The 13720-nt window shown below is 38.8% G+C and overlaps 1 protein-coding gene across 9 annotated transcripts in view; it reads left to right on the forward strand.

Moving 5' to 3' along the window:
• Positions 1-10412, forward strand: part of SYNJ1 (synaptojanin 1) — an 89168-nt gene extending 78756 nt beyond the window's left edge. For 5 of the 9 annotated variants that reach the window (XM_043448880.1, XM_043448883.1, XM_043448881.1 and 2 more), the window contains 3 exons: positions 45-153; positions 422-639; positions 7468-10412. In XM_043448880.1, the coding sequence (XP_043304815.1) occupies positions 45-153; positions 422-639; positions 7468-8268 (1128 nt within the window). In that variant the 3' untranslated portion in view covers positions 8269-10412. Of the gene's footprint in view, positions 1-44; positions 154-421; positions 640-4649; positions 4674-7467 lie in introns of all 9 variants that reach the window. The other 4 variants (XM_043448885.1, XM_043448888.1, XM_043448886.1 and 1 more) reach the window with 1 other exon arrangement.
• The last annotated feature ends 3308 nt before the right edge of the window (positions 10413-13720 follow it).

Genomic DNA, 13720 nt, shown 5'->3' on the forward strand with positions numbered 1-13720 from the left:
CAGATAAGGTAAATGTCTCAGTGGTTTTCTTTTCCCATCTTTAGATTATTCCGCCCCGTGCTGGAGTCATCAGCGCCCCCCAGAGCCACGCACGGGCATCTGCTGGGAGACTGACTCCTGAAAGCCAAAGCAAACCCTCAGAAGTACAGAAAGGTAGACCCATAGTCGAAACGACAGTGTATCCCTCGCTTCCACTTCTTTTCTTTTTTCTTTCTGCAGTCTCTCAATTTATACAACTTACTCAAATTGAGATAGCCTTCTTTCTCTCTCTCTCTTTTTTTTTTCCTGTCTTTCTGTATGTCATAATAAACGAGGCTACTGGGGGCCGGGACAGGGACTGGAATCTCCTACCATTTCCCAAAAGGAAGGATAAACTCATTTTTCCAGAGAACACCTAACATCTGGAAATGACTTTCTTTAGGGCCAGCTCTTCTTCCTGAACCCCTGAAGCCTCAGGCCGCCCTTCCTGTGCCGCCTTCTCTGCCGCCACCTCTTCAGAAGATGCAGGAGCCTCTCATCCCGGTGGCCACACCTCTGACCCAGGCTGCCCCGCAGCTCAGCCTGGAAACACCCCCACAGCCGCCCCCTCGGAGCAGGTCGTCCCACAGCTTGCCTTCTGAACCTCCAGCACAGCCGCAGGTAAGTCTGCAGCGGGGGGAAAAAGATCGTGGGGGGTGGGGGGGGGGGCTGGAGCTGCGTGCTTTTGCTTACTTTTGTTCTGTTTTTCCTTTTTTTTTTTTTTTTACTGAGACATATTTGATGCCCTTGCTGTAGTCTTTGAACATACTTATTTTAATTACTAGCTTTAGAAAAAACACCTTAAAGATTTGACTTTTTAAAAAATTTTGTCATTTGCTGGTAATAACATGTTTAGATATGACTTCAACCAGTCAATGTTGTTTGACACCTCAGACTCATCACATGACAAATGCACATTTGGCTATTTCAGGGTTTGGGTTTTTTGTTTTTTTTGTCCAACCTGTTGTCTGAATCAAGGGTTCTCAGAGAGTGACCCTAGATTAGGGCTCTTTCCCTAAAGGCTGTTTTCCCTAAAACTTCCAAATAGCTCCCAGGCTGTTTTACCTTGTTTAAAGTGTAGGTGATTTTTTTTTTGTTTTTCTGTGTATAATTTACTTTGGATACTTAATTAGAATGGACAGTAATAATTTAGTTTCTTTTTGTTCACAGCTATTAGATTAGTTTTGGCCTTTACCTCCTGGACAGAAAGGCAGTCAGGTCAGTCCCTGGCCATTGGCAGTAAATTTCCAATAATCCTCTTTCTCCTGATGCTGCAGTTAGCTCTTTTCTGTGATGGAGCCGGCACTGGGCTTCCTTGGGGATCTCTAACAGTTTCAGACACTACTGGATCCATTTAGATGTTTCAGGCATGCAGCAGCAGGCTTATTCACCAAAGTAAAAACCATGTTCTCATGAGTATCGCATAGAAAATTGCCATTGCCTTGGTGGGTGGAAATCACAGGGTCACAGCGACTTCTGTTATCCCAGAGTGACCTCACATTGGAAAGCCTTCTGGTGTGTATACACAAAGTTGTTTCAACACAAGAATATTCATGCAAGTTGAATTGTTTTACGTGGAGGCTGTTTTACTTAGTTTTTATTATATACATCTCAGTAAAATCATTAAAATAAGGTTTATCTTTAGTATAAGGTTTATCTTCTTATTTCTGTTGTCTAGCCTCACATTGAATTTTATCAGAAAGTTTTAACTTAAAAATTCCATCAAGGCCAAAGAAGTGAAGTTTAAGTCTGCTTTTATTTTGGAATAGTCTAAAATACAGAACTATTACACTGGTGATGGCCCTTAAGCATGTTTATAATAATAGTTTGCATTTATTTTTATAGATATGTGAGTATGTCCAGCTAGTTGGCAGAAGTTAGCAGTTTCTGTGCTTCTTCATAGTGAAAAACAGATTATAAAGTAAATACGAATCTTGAAGCAATATGAATATTGTTAGCAATTAGCACTTACTTATTAGACTATTGGTCACATTTTTTAAAAAGCTAAGACAGATATATAATTGAGAATAATGTTCTCTTAAGCTAATTAACACCAAAAAGTACTCTGTAGTTGACAGTGCTGAAGATATACAGTAATTATATAGAAGTCCTTCAAACAATAAAGGTCCATTATTTTCTCTGTGCCAATCTACTTTTAGTGCATGATGATTTTTTTCTTTTCATTTTCTTGTAAGGTGTAGTATTATATTTATTATTATTTATTTATTTATTTATTTTTAGTGTAATTGGGGGGCAAGAAACTTTCAAAGAAGTCATCTTAGAGCTTTGTATTAGTACAGTTTTAGGACAGAAAGTGATCATGATTTTCACAGTAAAGTTGAACCCTAATTCCTAAAATTCTGTAAGATGTTTTCAGTATTGAAAGTAGGTGTGGTACTCTGAACAACTTCAGAAGGAACACACTGTCAAGGAAGATTGTCGTTCTCAGCAGAAAGTTATCTTATGACACAAATAGTATAGGATGAATGTTCCATGACTGCCATGCATCATCTTCTTAGGTCATTTCCCCATGTTTTGCTTTCTGATTTTCACTGGAATTGGTATGATGACTTGGTGACAAAGCACAGCAAGCCTCTGCTTTGTGTGTGTGTATTCTTGACTCATATTCTGGTCATTAAAACTGTGAAAGGTGTTTGTTTTAAGCCTTTTTTTTTTTTTGCCTCAGTCATTGATATCAAATCTCTCTACACATTATATACACAGACCCACTTTTCTGGGGAGTGGAGGTCTTGCTCATGTGTAGACTGCCTTTGTGAAAGATCACAAAGAGCTTAGTTTCCTCCTGGGAGCTTACAGTCAGAAAGAGAGGGAGGCATTTTACCTTTTGTGCCTTTTTAATTTTGAACCATAAAAATAATGCCTATTCAAAAAATAATAAACACCTAAAGTTTTAAAAATTCTTCTATAGTGGCTATAACTTGAAAAGGGTAAGTTAGTAAAATAACTCACATTTTAATATTTTGGTAGTAATATGAAATAGTCTTAGAATTTAACACTTAGTAATTTTTACACATCTTTATTACTTCTGCCAAAAATATACAAGGTATTTAAAACATAGAAACACACATGACCCAGCTTTACTTGTTATTACTATTTAAGTTCTTTGATTCTATAATTCTGAATAGAAAAGATTCTTCTAATTCAAATGGTTATATGTTATATATCCTTTAGAAAATGTACAAATGCCCCACTTATCTGACTTTCAATGTCTTAGTCATCTGATTATCAGCTGAAAACCAGAAGTCAGGAATCCAATGGGAAGTAAAGTAATAGCATCACAGCTATATCATTGAAGTTATAGCTGACAGAGAAGAGACCAAGTAGAAAATCTCAGGACTTCCCTGGCAGTCCAGTGGTTAGGACCCCATGCTTACTATGCAGAGGGCACGGGTTTGATCCCTGGTCAGGGAACTAAGATCCTGCATGCTGCACAGCACAGCCAAAAAAGAAAAAAAATCTCAGCTTTCTGGATCAATTTAATACCACCCCTTTGCATCTTAGTATAAACCCATTCCCAGTGTTTATCCAACTCTTCCAAAACTAATGTATCAGGATTATCAAGAAAGGTTAAATTCAGGAGTCTCATGTTTTGTAGTAACACATTTTATATAATATATAACAAATACATTATTTATAAAATAATTTATTTTAGAATGGTGTCTCTCTAAACTGTCTAAGTGAGTTTTGGTATTTTAAAATAAGGTAAGCTTTAAATATTGGGGAAGATTTATTCAAACTTTCTTAAGAATACTGTAATTTTTTAAAATACTGCTACTATATTATAGATTGTGATTTCATCTTTAGTATCACCCTTCAGAAAATTTGAGTGATAGAGTAATAGAACAAGCCTGGATCCTAACTCATGTTAAAATAAATACCAGTTTTCACTTTTCCGCAAAGTGGTGCCATTTTGTACAATTTCTCTAATCATGATAAACCCATAGACTGTATTAAGGCTGGCTGCCGTAACAAAATACCATGAACTGGGTGACTCAGGCAGTAGAAATTTGTCTTCTCAAGTTCTGGAGGCTAGAAGCCTGACATCAGGATGCCAGAATGGTTGGGTTCTGCTAGGGCCTCTTCTCCTGTGTCCACATGGCCTTTCCTTGGTGCTTGCACAAGGGAAGAAAGAGCAAGCTCTCTGGTGTGTCTCCTCCAAAGGGTGCTAGTTCCATCAAGAGGGCCCACTCTCATGACCTCATCTAACCCCAGTCACCTCCCAGAGGCCATGTCTCCAAATACCATCACATAAAGGAGGTTGGGGTTCAGCATACAAATCTGGGGGGGACACAAACATTTCATCCATGGCCTGCTGAAAATACTTCAGTGCTCCAATAATGTATTTGGAATATTATTTTTAGAATGACTACTTTGAACTAGTTAGTAACCAACCTCAGACAAAATTAAGTCCTGAGCCCTATTACAGCAATACATTTTATTGTCTCTTGACGTTATACTGTGACGTGCAGATCTCACTGCTCTTGGATTTTGTACATAATATAAAACTGAAAGTGTTTTGAAGACTGAATTGTTAGGGTTGCTGGTTGGTCTCAGATTGTCCTCCTAACTCTTTCCCTTTTCCCTTGATGTCTGTGTTTCGTTTCTCAAAGCAGGAGCAACCATCAGGGTAACAGGTATCGGATTATTTCTCAATCTTATATGTGCTTCTCATCTGTCTTAGCACATTAGATGTATGAATCTTTTGCTTCATACATCTAAATTTTCACCCATATCAAAAAACCACATGTCCACATTAATAAATTCTGTTATCATACCATAAAACCTGCTTTTTTTCTTAGTATTTTGAATTCTTAGGAACCATTTTAGTTATTCTTGCTAATGCTTTCCCATTTATTTTGCTTTTTTTTACAAAAATTAACAAGACTAAAAAGTATAACTTTAAGAAGGTAAGCTTTAGATATATGAAAGTGTATTTGGCAAAACCAAATTGGTTCTTGGTTTTAACAATGGCATAATTATGTAAGTACAAAATTCAATTTTTTTCTTAGATTTCTTTTGGGAAATTAAAAAAAATAGTAGCATGATTTTTTTTGTTAAGGAAGAATTGATGATTTACAAAGGTGAAAGTTAACATTATAGCAGGATTATTTAAGGGCCTTTCCAACACCCTTCTCTGTAAAAATACCATCATCATTAATGTCAAGTCATCATAAATACTGCTTAGATATATAGAAATTCATTCTAATGTAATGAATGATGATGTGGCTCTCATAATTTCAAATCTCATTGGGCAAAATGATCATGTTTCTATTAAATTACCTTTAACTTATTTTGAAAGAAAAATTTGTTAATACATGAAAATAAAGATATTTAAATGTGCAACATTTATTTGGCAAAGGCCTATTATTCTAAGCTGTACAAAGCATAAACTTCCTACCTATAATGTCTGTGTCATGGACTCTTTGTCTACTATGGGAGAATTGGGGCCCAGACCCACTCAAGTACTTCTGTTTTGTCATATGAATCGTAAATAACCCAGTCATTATTGGTAATGTATAGTTAATTGTAATTTTACAGTGTCTATAGTAAGTTTGTCTCTTAAGTACTGTAATACACTTAGAATACAGTTTAGAATCCATGCCATGTCTGCTGTTGAATTTTGTACAAATTTATTGTCATATTAAGTTTGAAGAAAAATAAAACTTGTTTACTTGAAGTATACTCTAGATTAGTTGAATAAAATAGATCCTAGAGAGTGATTCACCTAAGAAGTTATCCACACCGTTTCCTTCTGCAAATGAGCAGCCGTCCTTATTCCTTTTCTTTTTTTTTTCTGCCGCTCCATGTGGCTTGTGGGGTCTCTGTTCCCTGACCCGGGGTTAAACCCGGGCCCTGGCAGTGAAAGCACAGAGTCCTAACCACTGGATCGGACGGGAATTAGCCTTCCCTATTCTTAAGCACCAAGTTACTGTTCAATAAGATGCAGTTACGTCTTATTGGAGTTTCCCAGGCGGCTCAGTGATAAAGAATCTGTCTGCTAAAGAAGAAGACACAGGTTTGATCCCTGAGTCCGGAAGATTCCCTGGAGAAGGGAATGGCAGCCCACTCCAGTTTTCTTACCTGGTAAATCCCATGGACAGAGGAGCCTAGTGGGCTATAGTCTGTAGTCATTTTCGTGGGGTCTGAGAGTCAGATACGACTTAGTGACTAAAACAAGAACAGCAAAACAATGTTTTGAGACTGCGGCTCTTTTTTTCAACATATCTTATGTTCAATTACTTGCTGTAACAATGACTTAAATTCATTTTGGATCATGCTCCATTTTGTACATTGCAAGTCTTTAACTGAATAAAATTCTCTCTCTCCTGTGCTTTTCTTACCTTTAATTTGGCATAAATATCCAAGTTTGCCACCTGGTTTTAGTAATTATATATAGGGTTTTTTTGTTTTTTTTTTTTTTAATTAAAATGGAGTTCCTGATAAGCTAGCTACTTTTCTCAAACAGCCAGGCTTCAGTTCTGCTTCGCTTAGGAAAGTAGCCGGTGCCCAGTACCATGGCCGGGCTCTACTCCAGCCGACTTCTCTGTGAACTGGGCACACGGGGCAGGCTTTTCATGACTGTGAAGTGAATCTGACCACTCCTGCTGCAGTTACCACTCACAGCCCGCTCTGCCACACATAGCTTTATTTTGGTTGCAGAATTACTATCCTAGATAGAAACGGGATTCCCCCCACCCACCCCATCCAGTGTTAAAGAATCATTGTGGTTAGTTATTAATAAACTTATCTATTTTGGAATATTTTTACAAGATGAGGAAGGTCAATTAAAAATTTTTCACATTATTCAGAATTTATTCTACAGAGGAGAGCTGACATTAAAAGGCAAAGAATGCTTTGAAAATTTTATTCTACAGTGGAAAAGGAAACGATGCATTGTCTTCAGCTTATGAATATAGATATACTAATAAAATTAATCTTTATCCATAAAGTTGAATTTCCATAGTAACATTAACTCTCAATGAAAATATATTTCAGAAAACATTGAAACCACATCATCATCACAGATGGGTGTTGGAAGCTTATCCATAGCGATTTAGCATAAACTTTGAATTGAAGTGAGTTTCTTAAGTTCATTTGATTATCTGATATAACTGGGCATGAATCAAACTCATCTGCTAATTCAGTGCAGTTCTCCATTTTACATATCAATACTTGCATGGATAAAATAAGCTGTATTTATAAAAGAACTTAATTAGCAGGGGTTGTTTTTTTTTTTAAAGAATATTTCATGGTAGTTGTGTAACCTCCAGAGTAACAGACTACACAAAGCTCCTTTTTTTATTTTCTGAGTTTGTATACGTGACCCCTCAGAATGAAGAAGAATTGAGACAGAAAGCAGAGGGGGCACTCAAAGTAACTATTGCTTTTTGTTTGTTCTCATTATTCAGTGGGCTCTCTCTTTCCCAGGTGAAAACAAATGGAGTCTCCGCCGTCAGACTGGACTCGCCATTAAAGAGTGACCCATTTGAAGACTTGTCATTGAACCTGCTTGCTGTATCAAAGGCTCAGCCGTCTGTTCACACCCCAAACCCAAGGGGGTTGACACCGTTGCCTTCTGCAACCCCAAGTAACACGAACACTCTGAGTTCTGTAAGCTGCATGCCGACAATGCCTCCAATTCCAGCCCGGAGTAAATCCCAGGAAAACACGCGATGTTCCCCAAATCCATTCATCCCAAGCTCAAGCAGCACAAATCCTTTCACTGATAGGACTGCCGTTCCCGGAAACCCATTTCGAGCTGAGTCTCAAGAATCAGAGGCCACTTCATGGTTTTCCAAAGAAGAGCCTGTTGCTCAGAGTCCATTCTCTTCGCTGAGGCCTCTGGGTCAGAACAGTAGCAAGCCTTCATCCTCCCTGGATGGGTTTAAGGACAGTTTTGATCCGCAGGGCCCGCCTGCACTAACAGTCAGCAACCCCAAAGGATGGGTAACCTTCGAGGAGGAAGAGGACTTTGGTGTGACAGGGAAGTCAGGGTCCACTCATCCAGATGTTTTCCTGGGTAAGCAGCCGAGCTCATCTCCTGGCTCCAAGGTGACGCTTGGTGATGACTGGGGTAGAAGTACCAGTGTGTCTTTCTGTGTGTTGCCAGCAAGAAGACCACCCCCACCGCCTGTCCCTCTGCTCCCACCTGGCACCACCCCTCCCACAGACCCTTTCACAGCCCTGGCCTCTAAGGCATCACCCACACTAGACTTGACAGAAAGATAAAGTCACACAGTAGAGAGCAGTTGTCCCTTTAGTTTTGGCAGGGTAGAGCCAAAAGATTTGGGCATTCGTTATTCATGATGTGCAATAAGTAATTGTTAAGTGCACTGATGTTGTCATGAAATACCACTATTTAATGTGTACAGAGTTGGAATATGTGTATATCAGAAATAAGGAAAAATCTTTCTCATTATTAACTGGAATTTTGGTGTGTTTCTGTTTGGATAAATAAGAGAGAGTAGAAGCCATAAAAAGTGCTCGAAGCTACTTCAGAAAAGTCCTCATTCAGACATTCTTCATCAGTCTCCTTTAAAGCATCTCAAAAAGCCCAAACAACTTCTAGCCGACATTGCTGCCAGCCCTTTGCTACTTGTTAACAATTGGTATTTATAAGTATTTACCAAAGAGCCGTCAAAGGTACACTGAAACAGAATTTAGAGAGACATTGCTTTAAAAAAAAAGTGTATACACACACAAACACACAAATGTATACACTTACATACTAGTAAAATGCATCACTTAAATTCTAGGGTATAAGTCAGACCAAATTTTTACCTAAAAGTTGTAACAGAGTTCTCTTTTCCATATAATCAAATGGATGGCTGAAAATGAAATTTGTATGTTTCCATTATCTTTCTTTCCAAAACTAGAGTAATCCCACGACGGAACCAGAATTTGCCCCCATTGCCACCCCTTCTGGACACACATACCACACACCCCCTTGTCACTCTGCTCCCACACCTCTGCCTGCTTTTCTGGGGGAGGAGCTTCTTGCAGCCGGAAGCAGCATATTGTGTGGACCAACCCTCCTTCCCTTTCAAAAAAGCACGCTGGCCACAGATGTCAGGAAGGCACATGCCACCAAGTTCAGTGAGAAGTAAATGAGAGTTAAAGGTGCACGAAGGTGTCCAAGGCCCCATGGCTCTCCTCACTTCTCAAGCTGGTGAGCCGGGCAGTGCCCACCCCAGGGGGCGCTGAACTGGGATCTACCGTGTGTTCTCTCCCCATCTGTGATGCTGCTTTACGTTCTTAGAGGCTACGCCTCAAATTAGCTGTGGATTTTGTCTCCTGCACTGCCAGTATGCAGCTGATCCTGCTTTTGATTAATTTTATGAAGATGTTCATAATTTCTACAGAATGTAGTATTTTGATATCATTGAGGAATCCTAATCAGAAAATTCCTGGAGCAATAGTTGTTTTGCTGTCAGTTTGAAATCACCTTTACCCATTACATTAGCATTCCTTTTATACAAACAGTTGTAAATGTCACCTGAATTCCGTTGTCCGCATTTAACCTTTAACGTGTGCATTGGGGGAATATCAGAAAATGGAGTTAACGGCTAAGAATACATAAGATGTAGAAAAGCACAGCAAGCTGCGTCGCACTTAACCACATAAAGCAAATCTATTAGGAAAAAGCACTTTTCTAAATGCTCAAATGTTATCAGAATACTATATTTATAAAAGTAATTCTCTCTCTATTAACAGCCAGGACTTGCTGTTAGAAATAACTCTCGTGAGTTTTATATTGTGCTTTTTGGGGGGTTCTAATCATTTCAGCAGTAGTATATTTTGAACAGCAGTATTACTATAAGCAGTGTGCTTCAAAATGTGAATTAACTTGTTGAAACTGTGGCTTTAACATCTGTGTGATTAGTGTATACAGTATTTGCTCTCCGTTAGGAAAATAACTCATTATAAACTTTAGTGCGACTGCAGTTCTGTAAGCAGTGTTTCCCATTGAATAGAAACTACTGTCTAAAATATACATATCAAGCAGCAGCTCACCCTTTATCAGGAAATTCTGTTGATACTTGGCAAGTTGCTGAAAAAGTGCACAAAGTTATGACAGACAGTTAAAGGTATGCTGCAAATAACTAGCCATTATTCTGCATATTATTAAAATATTGACCAGTTCTGTTAAAAGCAGAGCAGAAACTAGACACTAAGGATCTCTGTGAATTCTTTGTTCTCTATAGTAGATTGCTGTTTATATGTAAGAATTTTATTGCTTATGTGGCACACAGTATTTATAATTATATACTTTATAGGAGTACAGTATTAAAGTCAGTGGCATATAATCACTGAACATATCCTGTGAAATGTGCTGTCATATGAAATAAATATACCTGTCTTTACCATCCTGACTGCTTTGCTCAAAAGGGAAGAATTTTTCTCAGCTATTTTCCTTAAACTTTAAATAGATGAGTTTGGCAACGTTTGAGGATTAATTCTTACTGTCAAATCAGGTTGTTTTTTTTTTTTCAAATCAGGTATTTTAATTCAAGATGTTATTCTCATCCATTTTATTTCTCTGTGTGATTGTTGTTCAGTCGCTCAGTCATGTCCAACTCTTGGTGACCCTATGCATTGCAGCATGCCAGGCTTCCCTGTCCTTCACCGTCTCCTAGAGCTTGCTGAAACTCATGTCCATTGAGTCAGTGATGCCATCCAACCATCTCATCCTCTGTCTCTATGTGATACTTCTGCTGAAAGTAGGAAGCTATTCTCAAATTACTAATCATCGTTAAGAAGTCATGTGCTTATTCTGTAAGAGAGGCCCTCATTCAAAATCTTGCTGGCTTGAAAATAACACGGACGCATGAATGATGCTCTTCTGACCCACAGCAAGAGAAACAGCTGGGGCATGGTGGGGGCGGGTGAGGGGAGCAGGGGAGAAACAGGCTAATGGATAGCCAGACAAAAGAAGAGACCACCTTAAAAGTAAGAGACTGAGGCTGGTGTTCCTGTGAGTATTGCCTTTTTTCAGATTGCTATTTAAAGCAATAACCTTGATTCTTAAATAATTCAATTATGTTCATTAGTCTCTGATTAAGAAGTTACAGATAGAGAATAATAGGCTTTGTAAAAACTTTTTATTTTACGGTAACTGTAGATTTGTATGGGCTTCTGTGGTAGCTCAGACAGTAAAGAACCCACTTGCCAATGCAGGAGACAACAGGTTTGATCCCTGGTTGGAAAGATCCCCTGGAGAAGGAAATGGCTACCCACTCCAGTATCCTTGCCTGGGAAATCCCCTGGACAGAGGGCCTGGCGGGCCACAGTGCATGGGGTCACAAAGAGCCCCACACAGCATAGCAACTAAACAACAACATGCCCTTGTAAGAAATAATACAGAAAGATTCCAGGTATCCTTTACCCAGTGGTAACATTTCGCAAAACTATAGTGCAATACCGCAGCCAGGACTTTAACACTGATAGAAAAGATGATCCCATCTCCCTGAAGATCCTGCATGTTGCCTTTTCCACACTTCTCTCCCATCCCATGCCCTTCTCCTGTGTCCTTAACTTCTGGCAACCACTGATCTATTCTCCATAATAGATTCTGTTCTCCATATTCACTATAATTTTGCCACTTCAAGAATGTTACATAAGTGGAATCGTGTGTGTAACCTTTTGGGATTGACTTTTTTAACTCAGCACAGTTCTCTGGAGATTCATCTGGATTATGTGTAAAATATTTTCCTTTTCATTGTTATATAGTATTCCATGGTATGGATGTACCACAATTGGTTTAACCCTTTATTCATCCACTGAAGGACATTTGGGGGTGTTCCCAGTTTGGGACTGTTATAAATGAAGCTGTTCTGAACACTTATCTCAGGTTTTATGTGAACGTAAGTTTTCATTTCTCTGGGATAAATGACCAGAGGTGCATGCTGGGTCATAGCATGGTTGCATGCTTGGATTTTTAAAAAGCTGCCAAATTTTCTTCTAGAATGACCAAACAATTTTACATTCCCATCAGCAACTTACGTGTGACCCAGTTTTTCATATCTTTGCCTGAATTTCTTCGTGGCTTTGTCTTTACCCTAAGAGCTAATGATGGTGAACATATTTTCATGTGCTTGCCATCTGATGCCTTTTTTTGTGAAATATGTGTCTTTTACCCATTTTCTAAATAGATTTTTTTTTTAACAATCATGTTTTGAAGGCTCTTTATATATTCTAGAGACTCCACCTCTGCTGAATATCTGCTTTTGTAAATATATTTCTCTGTCCATAGCTTATCTTTCAGCCTCTCCACATGATTTATAGCAAGATCCTAAGCCCTGCAGGTCCACAATTACCAGCATGAGTGATTGACACAGGAAAACCAAACTCATGTATAAAGCAAAATGCCACTTTATTAATGTTAGGAAAAAAGTCTGACCACATCAAGTTATCAGACTTAGAAAAATGGGAACTCATACATTGTTGGTGAGAGGGCAAATTGGCACATCAATTCTAGAACAATTAAATAACACCCAGTAGGACTTCCCTGATGGTCCAGTGGTTAAGAATCCACCTGTCAATGCAGGGAGACATGGATTCGATCCCTGGTCTGGGAAGATTCCACATGTTGCCGAGCAACTAAGCCCACACACCCCAACTGCTGAGCCTGAGCTTCAGAGCCCATGCTGTGTGACAAGAGAGGCCGCCAGCATGAGAAGTCAGTGCACCACAACCAGAGAAGGCTTCGAGTCACAACAAAGACCCAGCACAGCCAAAAAATGATTGACTAATTTAAAAATACAAATAATGTCCAGTAAGGTTCATATATTCTATCACAACAAATTTGACCTGGAGAGAAATTCTAGGACAAGTGGAGTAGGAATGCACATCATTTGTAATGGTGAAAACTACAGAGAAACTAACCGTCAAGAAGGGAGTGGATTGATATATTTCTGGTGCAATACTATGTAGCAGTGAGAATAAGTGAATGAAGTTTTAGTACATTTCATTACGGAGCCATAAAGCAAGGTACAAAATAATACAGTATGACAGTTATATGAAATTTAAAACATACCAAACAATGTTCTCTGTTTGTTAGGGATACATATGCATGTTACATATGTATGCTCAGTCCCTCGGTTGTTTACGACTCTCTGTGACCTATGGACAGTAGCCCACCAGGCCATGGGATTTTGCAGGCAAGAGTACTGGAATGGGTTGTCATTCCTTTCTCCAGGGGAATCTTCCTGACCCAGGATCGAATCCACATCTCCCGGATCTCCTGCATTGCAGCCGGATTCTTTACCTCCTGAGCCATGGGGGAAGTCCCACATATGTGTGTTAATGGTATTAAAACAATTTTTTTTCAGCACAGTAAAAACTTTCTTTTCCCCTCTGGTTACTTGATATCTAGCAGTCAACATGAATGCCCCATTAATTATCTGTACCAGAGTGTTTATCACTACTAATGGATTGCTTCAGCAGATACAAATGCTCATAAGATGCCCTATACCCTAGAAAGGAACAGTACCTAAAATATTTAGAGATAATAAACCAAAGTACATAGGAACACACAGCTGTCTTATTTGTCTTCAAATTCAGAACCCACTTGGGTGACAATACAATAGGCTTTAGCATGATTTATGATCACTTAAACCACAGTGAGGAAAAGCTACACACAAAATTTGTATGACACAACCTGTGTGAGAAGAAAAGGACC

This window comes from Cervus canadensis, chromosome 27 (genome assembly GCF_019320065.1).
Source record: "Cervus canadensis isolate Bull #8, Minnesota chromosome 27, ASM1932006v1, whole genome shotgun sequence".
In the NCBI taxonomy this organism is placed as follows: Eukaryota; Metazoa; Chordata; class Mammalia; order Artiodactyla; family Cervidae; genus Cervus; species Cervus canadensis.